Raw genomic sequence first — 17,304 nt, 5'->3', positions numbered from 1 at the left:
TAGTTCATGGAATAGTTTGAGGGGCAGTAACTAAATAAGAGCCAAAATGCCTGGGTTTTTATCCCAAGTCCACCAGTTATTAGCTGGGCGACCTTGAGCAAAATACTTAAACTTTTTGGGTCTCAGTTTCTTCATGTATAAAATGAGACAATAGTGGCATCTACCTCACTGGGATATTGGGAAGATTAAATTAAGGAACATATGTAATAGAAAAGGACACGGCGCACAGTAAAATCAAAGGGTTTGCAGTTGGACTACAATGCAAATGCCACCTCCCGATTGACCATACAATTTCTATGACCATGAGAGGCAGGGTAAAGCCACTGACGTGGGAATAACGGACTCTAGTGCTAAACCCAACTTCCCAAACCAATTCATTCCCGGGAACTGATTATGTTGGGATGTGTTAGCAAGCACTCAGAAGAGCAGAGGAAAGCAACACGCTCTGGCAGATCAGAAAAGCCGTCCTCAGAACTGTACAGTTAGAACGTGCTACCAACCTGTACACCCTGTCTGGCTGCAGAGAGGAAGGGCTGGTTCCCTTTAATTTTATTTTTTTGTTTTCATGGAGAGGGGGAAAATGAGCATTTCATTGAACAATTTTCTGTTAGATTCGTGCTTTCGATTTTATATATAATTGTGAGAAATACTTCAGAATAAAAATTTAGTTATATCAATGTCTCCAAGGGGAAGTATTGGTTTGGTATAAAGTATTTAATTTTATCCTAACAACTGTTAAAGAAAACATTTTTAATTTATGCCAGGATAGGTGCCATCATATCAAATACTATTTCCCCTTAGACAAACTTATACTTAGAAAGACAGAATTCTCGCTCATGAAAAATTAAAACTATGTCAAATTTAGGGCTTGATTGCTCTGCACAGACTATCTGACAAGTGCTGAGGAACATGAGTTCAATGACAGTCAGAGAAAGCGTCACGGAGAGGCGAGGTTGGGAGCTGAAATCCGAGGGCAGGGAAATCAAAACATTGGCTCCCACCATAACTTGTAAACTCGTGTTCACAGCAGAATTATTATCAGCCAAAAAGTGGAAACAACACAAAGTTCCATCAACTGATGAATGGGTAAGTATTCTGTCCACAAAGTGAAGTAATGTTGGGCCATAGGAAGAAATAGCTAACAATTGATATGTGCTACAACACGGTTGAACCCTGGAAACGTGACGTTACGGGAAAGAAGCGAGTCACAAAGGACCTCACTTCCTGTGATTCCATTCACATGAAACATCCAAAATAGGCAAATCTATGGAGACAGAAAGTAGATTGGTGGCTGCCTGAGGCTGGGAGAGACAGGAAGACGGGTGACAGCTAAGTGATGTGGGGTTTCTTTTGGGGGTGACGGAAATGTTCTATGATTGTGGTGATAGTTCCACAACTCTCTGAATGTAACGAGAGATATTGAATTGTATGTTTTAAATGGGTGAAATATGATATGGGAATTGCATCCCAATGAAGATTAAAAAGAACAATAGTGAATCTCGATTATTTTCTTAATTCTCTATTGTGGGTGTGCATACTATAATGATCTACATATTTCTATACTTTTACAATATTTCTAAAATGAAAACAAAATGAGGGAAATGTCTACTTCAATTGGTTTGTATAATGAACTTTCTGTACGAGTCAGTCTGAAGTCCATGAAATATATGCCAGTGCTGTAACCATTGACAAAAGTGATGACAAGAAATAAGACAAATGCCTGAATTGTTCTAGTAAACATCATCTTCTGATCTTAAATGGCTGCTCATCGTGGTCATGGAGCGATCACTACAAAATACTGTTTAGTAGGAAAAAGTCTCTCCATTTCTATGAGAAACGCTGCCTATTTCTCAACGTTACCAAGGGTATAGACTCTAAGAAAAAACATGCAATGCGAATAGCAGGATGGAAGCCAGAGTTTAAGGAAGAAGTGCATTATAAAGATAATAATATTATAATAAATTAATTACAACAAAAACACAAAAGAAAGCTGCCCTTGAAAATCAGGATCCTAAAACACTTTATATTAATCAACTATAGATGAACTGTTGACAGGTTACATTTCACACATACCTGACGTCTGAGTTGCTCTAACGTCTTGAAATCCTGTGTCTCAGCTTCTGAATTCATACGGTAACGTGATCTAACCTCCCGTGAAGCCTCTGACAGAGGCAGTTTTCTTGTGGTGTCAGGTAGCTCTTGTTGAAGTTGTCTCCCAACCACCTAGGAAGATGATGCTGTTAGTGATTTTATAATCACATCTATTAAATTATGTTAATAATCACTAACTCTAACACATTAATATAATATATAACTTGAAAAAGATCACCCCAGGCATCATTTCACCTTCTTTTCCTCTTTTGGGCACAAGTCTGTCTACTGAATCTGGGTAAGACACAGAAGGTGTTATCCCGCTGCCCACTCACTATTACGTAGGTTACTTGAACAACAGATTCAGCCCCACTCCCCATTTCCCCTGATGAAGCTGCAAAGCTTAACAATCTACTGACATCTCAAGGGGAAACTGGTATGTCGGTGGGACTAGTGGTAGTCAATTCTACATTGTGGAATGTTTTCCCCCTTTTTTTTATCACAGGCTTAAATTGACTTCACAGGTCCTCACGTACACAGTCCACTGCTCACAACCTTCCAACAGATGCCTGTATCTTAGAAGAAAAGCGAACTCATTCCAGTGGTCTTCAGGGCCCCAGGTAACGTGGCCTGGACCTCCTTCCTGCTACACATGAATCCTGCCTCCCCTCACTCGTCTGAAAATGGGGACCCAATGCCAAATTAATAAATCACAGACCGCTACAATTCTCTTTGAAATGGACAAACTTATGTCCAAATGATAGTAAATGGGCCTTGCGATGAGAAATACGAATTTGTAAAAATATTCAAGGACAATTATACATAGCAGTGGGAAGATCAAATCAAGTAGAGTTTTGATAAAACTCCTCACATTTGTCCAAAATCATGATTTAATGAAAAATTAGCTGTCTTTAAAGAGGTCACAGGTCATAAGAATACATTATTTGGGACTGAAATAGTTCCAATTTATATCAAATTGACATGAATAAAATCAAAATTATACCAACTAAAATGTGGAAGAAACTACTGAGGGAAAGGGACACCATCTACACTTCAGTTCATGTGGGAAATCTAGAATTAACTCTACGTAATCCACTTAATTGAACCTTTATCTCTAAAAATTCTGTTTGCATAGGAGCATTTCCATTTATCTGCTTCACAATGGTATTACAATGTGGTAACAAAGATGAAAATTATTATTGCAGCAGTATAGGACTAAATCATTCATATCAATATGTATCTAATAACAATTTATACCTTAAAATTTCATAGTCAACACAATGTCTTGACTCAAAGTAAAGCACCTCACAGGTCTAAGTTTTATTGGCTGGATACAATGTATGCTTTTAAGCTGTTAGCACAAATGCATTTGTAATCTATATATTTTTAATATTCAGATAGATTCAACACTTAGCCATCATCAAATATTTGAACATTGAATTTTCTTTCGGGAAATTTGAAAACTATTTTTCTGGATACTTACTTCTCTTTCTGATTCATCGTTTTCATACTGGCATATTCTTCCTTCCAAGTGAATCAATGTGTCGACTAACTCCTTATGTCTCTCTTTCGCAATAGGATCTTGTTTTTCACATTCAGCTTGAAGCACTTTTCTGCCCTCCTGAAGCTGCTCTTCAACACTCATTCCTGAGTTTTCATTATTGTCACTTTTGTTGAACGCATCATCCAGTTGCCGTCGAAGAAGCATATTTCCACTTTGTAAGTCAAAACCTTTCTCCTTTAAGGATTCCGACTTTCCAATATATGTGTTCACGTTTCCGTGTTCCCTCTGATACACGGGTTCAATTTCCTCCTCTTGACACTGAGTTTGGTTTAGGTCTTTCAGTACAGGTTCAAAAACCAATGTCCTGTCTCTGACAGCATATCTTGTGTGAGGGAGCTCAGTGTCTAAGCTATTGAATTTACTTCCAGCTTTAGCAAGTTGTTGAGAAAGAATCGCCTTCTTTTCTTTTCGGTTACACATAGCAAACCCGCTTTTGTCCAATAAGGGCAAGCATTCATCTCTTAATCCCTGGAAAGCATTTTGTAGGTGTCTTATTAATTGCTTACTAAGCTTATAATGATGGGTGGATTCTGCTTCTGTTTTCAGTCTTTCTTTGCTTTGTCTTTCATTCTCCAGCTGAGAGTTCAGCATTGTATTCTCAGCTGTTGGGACATTAAGCTGTCTGTTACATTCAAATACTGTTTTTGTTAGTGTTTCGTCATTCAGTTTTCTCGTCTTTTGAAGACAGTCATTCTTTTCTTTTACGTTTGCAGTGTCCTCAAAGTACTTTTTTTCCATTTCCTGATTCTGAGTTTTCAGTGTGTCCCTTTGCAGTCTTCCTATGGCGATTTCATCCCCCAACATCTGATTTTTAGGCAACAGGTCTTTTTCTTTTTCATAACTCTCAGAAACCTAAGTAAAACAAAGGAGACTTGTAGCTAGCATTCAATGAAATGACATATCATGATATCCTCTGAAATTAAAGAAGAACCTAAATGTTTATATAATGAAAAGGTTGCAGTAAGTGGATATCCCATTGGAAAAATACAACGATGAATCCAAACCTCCAACTTTATACAAGAATAAATTCCAAAAAGTTAAAAACAAAATTAATATAAGATGCTGAATCCATGAAATGGAAAAAGAGAATTTTAAAATCATAAGAGAACTTTAAGCGTCTCAGAACTGGAAAGGCAGCAAACCCAGAAGGCATGAAATAAAAGATTAAGAAGTCTGACTACACTTTAAAATAGAGGTTATCGTCTGAATATACACCTCTCCCACAGTAAGAGTATTCACTCTGCATACATTTGGACTGATTACATTTCCTACAACTTTATTCCCAAGAATACTGAAAAGATATTCTACATTTCTAATACTTTCAGAGTCACTTATAAGATTAAGTCTACTAATCACTGATACATCTAGGCATTGCGCTAAGCACTTCTTTATACATCAATGAACTCGTTTCGTTATCACAATCTTGAACAGAGTGATTAAAAAGATGAGCAAGGTCAGGATTTTCCGCAGGACTTTGGGCTCCGCAATAGTGTGCTTGCTGCTCTTCTAGTGGAAATATGTAAATTCCAACGAAGCCTTAGATTTCAAAACACTCAGGGAAAATAAGCTCAAAATTATAGAGCTCTTCTTAGAAAGTAGTGAGATCATTTGCTGCTGCATAAGTGTTATTTCCTTTTCATAATGTTTAAAGGAGAAATAAATGTGAAACAGGGGCAAATACACTGACTTCTTTGAATAAAATCCTCACCAATAAATTATCACTAAGTATGTATCACGGCATCCAATTTCTTCAAAAGTTCCTAGTCTGAAGTAGGACTCTACTGGGAGCAAGTTGTTACTTTCTCAAAAGTAGGAGAACGGGATCTAAAAGACGGTCCCTGACCTGGCTATGCCTCTACTCCTTACAATCAGTGGAAGTGAAAACTAACCTCTCTGCTAATACAGCAAGGGGATGAAATCACTGCCTCACACTGAAACTTCCGTTATCAGTAGCAATAGTTTTGAGATTGTAGAAAGCTCATCGATCCCTGTAAAAAGCATTGAAAGCCTCCCCTTTAGATGAGACATTGGGAACGTCACTACTTGACTGTTGGACATAAAAGGACTTCAGTCAAGAATATCATTTATTGCAATGGACCAAAAATGTCACTCCCCCTAAAATACTCTCTCTCTCTCTCTCTCTCTCTCTCTCTCTCTCTCTCTCTCTCTCTCTCTCTCTCTCTTTTTTTAAAATCCTCTACAATTCCCATACGTACAACATTGGTTTTTAAAATATGTACATACACGAATACACACACACATGTTTGAAAAGGACTAAAGAAAATACCTCAGAATTCATTTTCTGAAGGTTTATTTCTGTCTCCTTTTGTTGTTGAAGGCAATTGGTCAGAACTGCATCATGTAATATTCTCTTGTCCTGTTCTCGGGAAAGTGGCCTCTGAGTGTCGTTTTCCTCTTGTATAACCTGGAGAATAGAATATGAACGGAGAAAAATTAGAATATAACTAAATTTAACTGTTAAGATTCTTAATCTACATTTACTTACTCCCAAATTATTGGACTGTAACTAGAAAGTGAAAAATAAGTTGCCTTAGTCTAAATTAGAAGAAAAACATGAACCCGCAAAACTAATTTTGTCACCGTTTGCACTGAACAATCGCTTATATGTTAAATCCACCCAAAAAATGAGATAGTAGATGATTTTTAATGTCACAGAGGCTTCCTCACTTAAAATAGTTCACCCCACCATATCTTAAATCGTGAGACCCCATAGTGAATTTAAGATTATTTTTTCAAGATTAATAACTGGAGAATAGGCAAACTTTAATTAGGAGCCCATATGATTAACATCAATCAGTAAGAGAAGCAAATTCCTAAATATTAATTCCAATTATACACTATGACAGTGTTACACATTGACATAGTTATCTGTTGCATCCAATTATAACTGACTCACTACCCACTAATAAGAGCAGATAAAAAATTAAATCATATTTACTGATTTCCTACACTGAACTGAAAGAAATTAGAAAGTTATTGTTTGTGCCCTAACAACCAAAGGTCCCATCCTGGAAGGTGTGATTTTCTTAAAAAGCAGTTGAGTTGAGTGCATGACCCCATTCTCTCCCTGAATGTAGACTCAGAGTCCGTTACACAGAGGTCACAAGGAAGAATCCATCTCTAACCTTGACCTTAGTGACCAGCCATATGGAACTGCACATTTTGAACCCCTGAGAATCCTGACTCCTTTCGCGTGAGCCCGAATCAGTGGCCATCATTTTTACATGGTTCATAATTTCAACTGTCTCATCATGTGACTCAATATTTGATGTTACTTTCTTTATTACGTAAGGGAGTTATAAAAATTAAAGGCGCAGACAATATTCAGGACTTTATTATTTTTTTTGCCTCAATCCAAAGATAAACTTGAGCTATGAATATCTATAGATTCTAACAATATTTTAAGTTTTGTAACTAGTTCAAATGTTATAAATATCATTCAGTTATGACCTTTTGACTCTAAAAGGCTAGCATGTAAGGTAATTTCAACTGGACTGTATTATATTATTAAAGCACAGAAAACCATACTATACTAGAAATTTCAAAGTAAATTTCACATACATGCGTGTAGGTCTTTTCATTTCCATCAAGCCTCGCTTGCCCTTCCTCCGATGTCATTCCTAGGTGTTGTCCTGCTGACAAATCTACGTATTAGTTAAAACGAACTACTTAGAACAGTTTGATAAAAGCTATAATCTTTATAAATACAGAAAATAACATCTTATCAATTGAGAGTTCAAATTAAGCGTAATCTTTTCCTGAATATTTACTTAAGAAATACTTCTAATTAGCTAACACTTCAACAAACCATTTGGGAAATATGAGATGTCACAAACTGAAAGGCATACAAACATGTCAAAAATTCATCCACAAATTCATTCATTGAACATCGATGGAAGAACAATCAGAAACAAAAGACAGTTTAGAAATGCAGGACAAACATATCGAGTTGCACTCTATACTCTGCTCTCTACCTGGTAATGGTATCTTTTGAACAACACCCTAAGATTCAACTGCAACGTCATTCATTGTTTCCAAAATGACTGTTCCTTCTGATGCATTTATCAGTGTACACCCTTCCTTATAGCTGAAATGTTTTCCTCTCCTATTCTGAAAATTTCTTTTCACCTTTGAGGATTCAGCACTGGGGTTTAAGGAAGAAGAGAGAGAAGAGGAGACAGACTGCGGACACAGCTGAGAAGGAAGTGCTATAGATTTAATTCTCGACGATTCCCATCACTGCTGGGAAAGTCAATTCTAAAATATATAAAGCCATAGAAAATCCAAGAAATATTTGATTGTTGGTTTCGGAAGGTGCTTTTTCATTTACAATAAATAGTTTTAACTGATACCTGTGAATTCAGAATATAAAACTAAAGCTAAGAAACTATGTTTTGTTTCACTAGGCAATCTTTAGATCTTTATGAAGTTTTCCCATCTGGTCCCAATGTGGTACATATAATCCTGCTGCCCACTCCCCAGTGTACGCTAAATACTAGTCTAAAGGAAACCACGCTTTCACCTCATTCTTTTTCTTATTCCCATATGTTGCTGTGGTTCAGGAAGAACGCCAATGTCTTGCTAAAAGTCATTTTGCTTTGTTGTAAGTTGCATAAACAGAGTAAACATAAAGTAGGTTTTGCCACAAAGTGACTGTTGGAAAGTCAGAACTATGATGAAGCTACATAGAGGTGGGCTGGGGTTGAACACTTTCTGTTCCTTTATTTCCTTCTTTGCTTTCTCTGTTTTCTGGTAGCGGTGATTCACACAAGTCATGGAGCCTATTATTACCTAACAGAAACACACCTACAATCTGAGTCTAGTTTGTCTATTACGGTCATCTGTCCAAACTCTGTGGATGCTGACATAGGTTTGCTCATTGAGTGTGTGGCAAATGGCCTTTTATCACCAACTTTCTAATCCCCGGATCTTTGACAAGTTCCATGATTAGAGGTCAAAGAAGCAGAATCCCCGTCTGAATTCTGGGATTAACTTTTCATTTATTAGGATGTAAAAATAACACAAAGTTGACTATGTTGTAAAACTTCTTTTTTCAGAGAAACAGTCACACGTCCTCCTTTTCCCCCAATACACTATTCCTTCAGAGTACATTTTATTTTAGGTGTCCTATACTTGCCATTGACACAGGTAAGTTTAATTAACTATCATCAGGCAGCAATTTCTATTATATAATGTGTTTCCAATTAAAAATTACCTACTTAATAGATGGTGCAGGGTATGATTTTTTTTTGTTATGATCCAAAGTTACGTGTAACCACTTATCTTTAGTTTAAATATGCATGACAAACGTGGGTTTACAAAAACTTTTAATGAATGGTACGACTTCAAATAAGAAACTACTTATTATAAGAAAATGGTATTTTCTAAATGCTCCAATATCTTCAGAATTCATTTTTTTAAGCCTTAGATAAACAGATATTCATGTGACAAATTACAGTCTTGGGTGACCTTATTGTTTCCAAGGAAAAATAGGATCAAACTAGGTCCACATGAGCTCCAAGGAGTACAGGGCACCATGAGACAGAAAACGAATATATGACAAAACTATTTTCCTTTTGTTTTTTAAACAATATTCTCAGCTTAAAACTTTTTAAGACAAGTGAAAGAAAAACACAATTGTAGAAGTGAAGCTTTAAAGCCTGTTTTATCATTTCACGTCCAGGAAGCCCGTACATCATTTCAAACGGTGGTTTCCAATGTCATGTAAGAATCCCTGAAGTCCCAAGATCTGTAAGTCGTGGGGCCCGAAAAGGTCACAACTATTTTCACAGAAAGACTAAATGTCATTTGCCATTGTCACTCTCATTCTCTTCTAAGTGTGCAGTAGAGTTCTCCACGGCCGTGATATCACAGCTCTGATGGTAACATCATAGGTCTGATGGTGACTGGGTCTTAGCTCTAATGGTTCATGGAATGCATGCCTGTGTGAGCTCGTATTTTACATTGTTCAGTTTTTATTTCTAATACTGTAACTATCTACGGAGACTACCGACTTAAAAATATTCTTTGGAATTCTCAATAATTTTTAATAGCATAAAAGCATCCCAAGGCACAAAAGCTTCAGAATTCCTGTTTTCAAAGATTGTGTCTACCAAATATTCATTACGATTAATTACTTCTCCCATTTTTAATAATCAAAGACACCATAAGCGCGCGTACACACACACCTGGTGTCTGCTCAGCAGAACATCTGGTTGTCTTAAGACCATCAGTGTTACAACACTAAGAGGAATAAATTTAAAACACAATTGACATGGTAGCAACTGAGGCTTACTCTAGGTAAAGGTCAAAATTCAAAGAACCATTTTCAAACCCTGGAAATATCTTCCAGTGTGATAATTAACCTCTGAGAACCCCTATTAAGTACAGGGGTTCCAAACTGGGACATTTAGGATATCGAACCAAGAGGAGAAACATCTGAAAAAAGTCACATTTTTAAAATCTTGTTTTCTTATTCCTGTCGATGTCTTTTTTTTCAAACATTAATACCAACAGTGACATCATGTTGCTTATGTGAAATCCTTCCATTAAATTGTAACAAAAGAAAGGAATTCTGAATAGAAGACTGCGAGCATGCCAAATGTCCTTGCGTACTCCTTCCCAAAATTAAACTGGTATTGCAAAGTGCACCTGGTCTGAAGGGTTGCACATCGTCCATTCCTACACCTTCGTGAGGACCAGGATTTTCCACTTCAATTCTCGTCTGAAAGGGTTAGGAAACAGGACGATTAGTAACTAATGGACACTTCATACAATTTCTAGTTAATAATTCAGGATAAAAATATTAGTGTTATCACCACCAAGAAAAGGACTTTTTGAAAAATATGTATTTAAGCAAACATTAGGTTCGTGCAAATGTAATTGCAGTTTTGCAATTTTTGTAAGCTTTTAAACTGCAATTACGTTTGTAGTGACCTAATACTTTGATAAGTGTACTTGATATAACTGCTAAATATTTCTAATGACAGATTTGATTTTTAGTGTTAAAACAAGATACTTGCTTGAAATGGTAAGAAACCTTGGTGTATGTCCAGTTGAGTCTAAACAGAACATTTTAGAACCTACTTCATCTAAATCAAGAAGAGCTTGGAAAAACCGAACTCTTGTTTGACAAAAATTTTGATAGAAAAAATGATTGAACAAAGTGGCAAAGTGATAAGAAAAACTTTTGATTAGATTATGTTTCAATAAATAATAGGGAAAATGTTATATATAGTTATGCAACTTTTCAAAAAAGTATAATAATTTCTAATCGGGGAAAAATAAGAACATTTATTTATTATAACCATCTAAAATGTACCAGACACTTACTATGCACATTTTATTTCTTTCCCACACAAAACAACAAATACAAAAATGGTTTGATGATGGTTACCCCACTTCCTGCTTCCTGGCCATTCCAAGACATTAGAATAAAATATGAACAGATGTGATCCATTGTTATCTCTGTCCAGCAGGTTTTGCTTCTAGATCTTCACACGACTGGCTCCTTCTCATGCTTCACTTGGCAGTTTTTGTCACACTCAGAAAGATCTTTCCTGACCCCCGAAATTCCACTCCCACTCCCATTCCAACTACAACCATGCCCCCCCACGACAATATTCTCTAACCCAGCATTCTCCATTCTCTTTAAATGAAGCACTTATAGTGCCTTATGATGGACTGTTGTTCACTTGTTTTTCTGCACCTACAACTACAGCTGAACCCCTGAACTTCTCCATTCAGAGTCTAACTGCCCAGCACACAGCTGGTGTCCAACTAGAAATTAACTCAAGGTGAAAACGTTGAGCTCGCACCAACAAAGCCTCAAGAACCGAAACACTACACATCTACAGGGTACCGCCAATCACAGTCTCCTGAAACTTAACATCCCCCAGATTAGAAATCCACATGCCCCTTCTAACTTTTCCACTCTGCTCTTGACACTACCGCCATTTGATTGTCCTACATGTTTACAAAAAGTGTCCCCGATATCTAGTAAGTCAGTACATCCCACTGTGATCATTGTGTTTTACATTCTATAGCTCCCTTTACAGTTTTAAAAGTGTTTTCACATTCGTTACCACATTTGTGCATTCCACATACCTGAAAGGTAGTCATTAGTACCATTATGACGAATGAGGTCACTGACATCCGACAGGTTCAAAAGAAGTTTCCCCAAGATCCCATAGCTAGTAAGGGACCCATCCAGAATTCTAGTCTGTTCTGATCATCAAACACAGTGTACCAGTAGGCAGCAGTTGCCTATATCAGAAGATCACACTTTTCTTATATCTTTCCACAGCTGTCACCTCACATTAGCTCATCATTACATTGTACTTCTATTACTACAAGGACGGTTGCCATCAAGTTACTCAATGCATGATACTTTAAGTGAACAAGACAGTTGTTAGTATTAAAGCAGCGCTCAGCCGAATTGTTGTTAGTATAATCCAACGTATTATTAGTATTCACCATGCTCTTCCTTCCCAGCAAAAGTTCCTTGCAGATCTCTTTGACAATACTAATTAATAATACTTTGATGTCCCAGGCATTATCTTTTCAAGTTCCAAGTTATAAACAAACCCTGCGATCCAAATTCTTTCTTTCTGAAATTCATTAGGACATTTACACATCCACAAAACCCACAAGATCATGCATTTGGGCACAGTTCGAGCTGGAATAATTCTTTAGCTTTTAGGGAAACTTAACTTCAGAACCCAAACTGATTCCTTATGACTTGGAAACCTTTGTGTTTTATACTATACTACACTGACTGCCTGAAGAGAAACTTGCAAGTTAGCAGAATTGTACTACGCTGTCTCATTATATTACACATAGCCAGTTTAATAATTACAGGCGAAACCATACAAATTGGTGTGTATGGGGAAATGTAGGGGTGAGAAAGTAAAGTCAAAGCATACCTTTTTCGTTTTCACATCACAGAATGGTGATATTTCAAATAATAACGATAATAATAAGAATAGTGAAAGACAGTACCTCAGAATGCCAAGGTGATTCTTCATCTTCCTCTTGTCCTAATCCTAATGATGACTTTCTAACTATAAAATGTAGTCACAGGTACATTAATGTGAACATATATTACTATGCATTTTGAATACACATTCAGTCATGAATATTTCCATAAAAGTAATAGCAGAAAAGAATTTCAGGGGGTTGAAGCATTTGCAAGAAGAAGCAGTTGTTAGTAGTGGGGACACTTTTGAAAAAAAGATAGAAAAAAAATGCTTAAAAGAAATAAATATCACATTTGGACCTACACATGTTAGATTTGTTTATAGCAGCACTTACGCTAGAAAGAATTCATAGACAGTCACTAAATTACCACTCATATTATTCTGCTGTGCTCCATCAGCACAAGTCAAATTACCATTGCTTGTTTGCTCTTGTGGAGCACTTTCAATAAGATCCACACCATTTTCTCCTTTTCCAGTTGCCGGTTTGGTTGCTTCTTTCTATTAAAAAAAAAAGAAGGAAAAAGAAAAAACAACCCAACTTCAGAAAACACCATATTCGTTTACTCGTTCACTCACTCACTCAGTCCATCCATCGACAAGACAAAAGACTCTACTGTAGCCATCAAATCATAGGCACAGCCCCAGGGGAAGCTGGAAATATAAATGAGACTTTCTGTCCTACACGCTAGTACGAGTAGAGATGACATAACACATGAAAAAATAAGAGCAGAAAAGTACCGCTCTCCACTTCAACAGCCCACATGAGTCAGGTATCGTAAGGGCACAAGAGACAACAGTCAGTTGCACCAGGGAAGCTCAGCAGATGCGGCAAAGATAGGGCTGCATCTTGACAGTTATGCAAGGTGCTGAGGGAAGGCGTGACGGGGATTCCAGAAGGGCAGCGCGAGCAAAAGCCTGAGGATGAAAGAACATATTGCAAGTGAGGCCGCAAAGGAATGGGGTAAGCCTGGAACACTGAGAGTTGGATGGAGATACCACTGCAGTTTCAGAACCAAATCAAAGAAGGCACGTGTCATGCTAGCCTATGAATTTCACCCTCACGTAGTGGGGAGTCACTCAGTAAGCAGAGGTGTTGCATCGTCACAATTCTGTTTTAAGACAGTCACTCAGGCTGCACTTTATGATATTGAGGACCTCCGTTTCTTTCTGGTATCCTATCCATCATCCTGTCTTGTGTCACAGCGTAGGCGCTTCTCGGTGCCTCCAAACCCACAAAGGCAGCTACCAAGAGTAGGTCACTTTGTGGCTTCTATTAGGTGGCTCTGAGTTGGGCACTAGCAGCAGCTGAACTTGGCCTGCCCCACAGCCCCTCCCAAGAGGCCCCAAATCCAACACACCTGGTGATCAGCTTCAGCAACCCCAGAACAACACCCAATTAGCTCCATAAATGACACGCCCAAGCAATGGACTGAGCAGACACCAGAGCCCTGCTATAGCCGATCTCACTCTGCGAGGTCAGCCCACATACATCAGCTCATGTACTGTAGTCACAGCCAGTCGTCCTGAGGGTCGATTCCACACACTGATGTGCCAAGAGCAATCAAGGCTCAAGTTCAACAGGGGGGCACACACCACCCACACAAGCTTCTGGAGCACCTGGCTAAGGTGACCAGACTGTACCACTGGTCCCCACACAACACCTGTTATATGAGCCAATGCTGCCAAGAGGAGGCGAATTAGCAGATCTACATAATACATAGAAACAAACACAGAGAGGCAGTGAAAAAAGAAGAGAGAAAGAAACATTTCTCTAATGAAAGAATGGGATAAAACTAGAAAAAGAAGTAAACCAAATGGAGACAAGCAATCTACCAGAAACAGAGTTCAAAATACTAGTTATAAGGATGCTCGATGAAATTAGAAGAATAGATAAACTCAGTACAATTTCAACGAAGAGACAGGAAACATAAAAAGGACATAGAAATCATTAAAAAATGTCTGCAATGAAGAATACAGTATCTGAAATGAATAATTTATAGATGGAATCAGCACCACATTTGGTGAAGCAGAGGTTCAAATAGTGATTCGGTAGACAAGGTAGCAGAAAACACCCAATCAGAACAGAAAAAAAATGAATATAAGTAAAAGATAAATAAAGACAGAGAATACTTTAAGGGACCTCTGGGACAATATCAAGTATAACAACATTCGTAAGACTATCAAAAGGAGAAGAGAGAGAGAGAGAGAGAGCGAGAGAGAGAGAGAGAGAGAGAGAGAGAGAGAGAGAGAGAGAGAGAGGAATTGAAAACCTTTTGGATTACACAATGATGGAAAACTTTCCTGACCTGGAGAAGGAAATAGACACACAAGCGCAGGAAACACAAAGAGTTCCAAACAAAATGAACCCAAACAGGCCCACACGAAAACATATTATAATTAAAATGCCAAAGGGTAAGGACACAGAGAAGATATTAAAACCTTCAAGAGAAAAGTAGTTAGTCATGTACAATGGAGCTCCCATAAGACTGTCAGCTGATCTCTCAGCAGAAAATTTGCAGGCCAGAAGGGATTGGCAAATATTGAAAGTGATGAAAAGCAATGATCTTCGACTAAGAGTACTGTATCCAGCTAGGCTCTCATTTACAATCAATGGAGAGGTAAAGACTTTCCAGAGAAAAAGATGATGGAGTTCAACACTAACAAACCAGTATTACAAGAAATGTGACATGAAGAAGGAGGAGGAGGAAAAGGAGGAGGAAGAGGAGGAGGAGGAGGAGGAGGAGGAGGAGGAGGGATGAAGAAGTAGAAAGAGAAGGAGAAGGAGACGAAAAAGGGAAGGGGAAGGGGAAGAAGGAGGAGAAGAAGAAGAAGAAGAAGAAGAAGAAGAAGAAGAAGAAGAAGAAGAAGAAGAAGAACAGAAAGAGGAGGAGAAGGAAGAGGATGAGGACGAAGAGGAGGAGAGGAAATATGAATAATAAAATGGCAATAATCACATGCCTATAAATAATTATTTAAATGTAAATAGGTTAAATGTTCCAGTGAAGACATAAGGTGGCTGAATGGATAGAACTACAAGACCCATAAATATGACATCAAACTTAAATTTTTTTGCACAGCAAGGGAAACCATCACAAAATGAAAACACGACCAGATGAATGGAGAAGAGATTTGCCAACGATATATTTGATAAAGGGTCGACATCCAAAACATGTAAGGAACTCATAAAATGCAACACCTTTAATAGACAAACAATGCAATTAAAAAATCAGAAAAGTACCTGAATAGACTTTTCTCCAAAGAGGTCACACAGACAGCCAAGAGACATACGAAAACATGCTCAGTGCCACTCATCATTAGAGCAATGCAAATTAAAAACACAATGAGTTATCACCTCACAACTGTCAGAATCGCCATCATCAATAAATCAACAAACAACAACTGTTGCTGAGGATGTGAAGGGAAGCCCCGCGCACTGTTGGTGAGACTGCAAACCCGGCCAGCCGCAATGGAAAACAATATGGAAGTTCCTCAAAAATTTGAAAATAGAACTACCACGTGGCACAGCAGCCCCACTTCTGGGTTTTTCTCCACAGAAATCCAAAACACTGATTTGAAAACATCTGTGCATCTGTATGGTCCTTGGCACATTATTTTCAATAGTCCAGATAAAGAAGCAACCGAAGTGTCCATCGTCTTGGATAAAGAAGAAGTGGTACATAGATACAACAACATACTACTTGGCTGTAACAAAGAATAGAATCTTACAAGCTGTGACAACGTGCGTGGACCTAGACGGTATCATTCAAAGTGAAATAAGTCAGACAGAGAAAGACAAATATCACATTATTTCACTTATTTGTGATATCTAAAAAAAAAAGTTGACATAGAAAAGAGAAACAAACTCATAAGTGCAGAGAACTAACTGATCGTTGCCCAGTTCGAGGATTGTTGGGGGAATGCTTGAAAAGGTAAAAGGATTAAGGAGTATAAATTGACAGATATAAAATAGTTATGAACATGTCAGTTACAGTACAAGGAATATAGTAAATAAGATTGTAATAACTAAGTATGCTGTCAGGGATACCAGATTAATCGGGGTACCAGTTTATACATTATATGAATGCCTAACCACTATGCTGTACACCTGAAGCTGACATAATATTCAATGTCAACTCTAACATAAATGAAAAACTTTACATTTAAAAAACAAAAAAATTTCTGAAATTTGGTATATTACTATATGGTTCTTAAGAATGTCTGCTTCTAAAATTGGTTATTATTTTATGCAAAACATGTACTCCTCAATTAGAGGAAGACATTTAAATATAGTCATAATGCAATGATTTAGAACATAGTGGAATCCCTTTACAATATGGGGTTTAAGAAAGAGGACTTGAATTCTAAATTGTCACAATTTCTACTATTATTTTAGCCTAAATTATGAACCCAGTATACCTGAAACTTATACAAAATATTATTCAATTTCAACTGAATATAACTAAAAAGCACAAGAAAACAAAATAGAGAAAACACTGGCTCCCAACAACTATATGATACCAAAATACAAAGTGTAACAAAAAAAGAAGTGTATGTTATATGCTATATAGTTTTAAAACTGAAAGGTACCAGGAAGATTACATGACTATGACAATATGTAATTGAATCCATCAAAGATTTCATTTAGGCACG

At 37.4% G+C, this 17,304-nt stretch overlaps 1 protein-coding gene across 1 annotated transcript in view; it reads right to left on the bottom strand.

Moving 5' to 3' along the window:
• Positions 1-2,034: 2,034 nt before the first annotated feature.
• Positions 2,035-17,304, bottom strand: part of LOC148756429 (ankyrin repeat domain-containing protein 26-like) — a 39,553-nt gene continuing 24,283 nt past the window's right edge. The window contains exons 7-11 of the mRNA XM_088788974.1: positions 10,328-10,400; positions 7,238-7,308; positions 5,943-6,080; positions 3,575-4,507; positions 2,035-2,223 (exon numbers count right to left, since the gene is read on the bottom strand). Coding sequence (XP_088645100.1) covers positions 2,035-2,223; positions 3,575-4,507; positions 5,943-6,080; positions 7,238-7,308; positions 10,328-10,400 — 1,404 coding nt within the window. The remainder of the gene's footprint in view (positions 2,224-3,574; positions 4,508-5,942; positions 6,081-7,237; positions 7,309-10,327; positions 10,401-17,304) is intronic.

This window comes from Rhinolophus sinicus, chromosome 12 (assembly GCF_057876585.1).
Source record: "Rhinolophus sinicus isolate RSI-liver-muscle chromosome 12, RSI-T2T, whole genome shotgun sequence".
NCBI classification, from domain to species: domain Eukaryota; kingdom Metazoa; phylum Chordata; class Mammalia; order Chiroptera; family Rhinolophidae; genus Rhinolophus; species Rhinolophus sinicus.
Note: the sequence above shows the minus strand (reverse complement) of the source record. Positions and strands in the feature narration are given on the sequence as shown.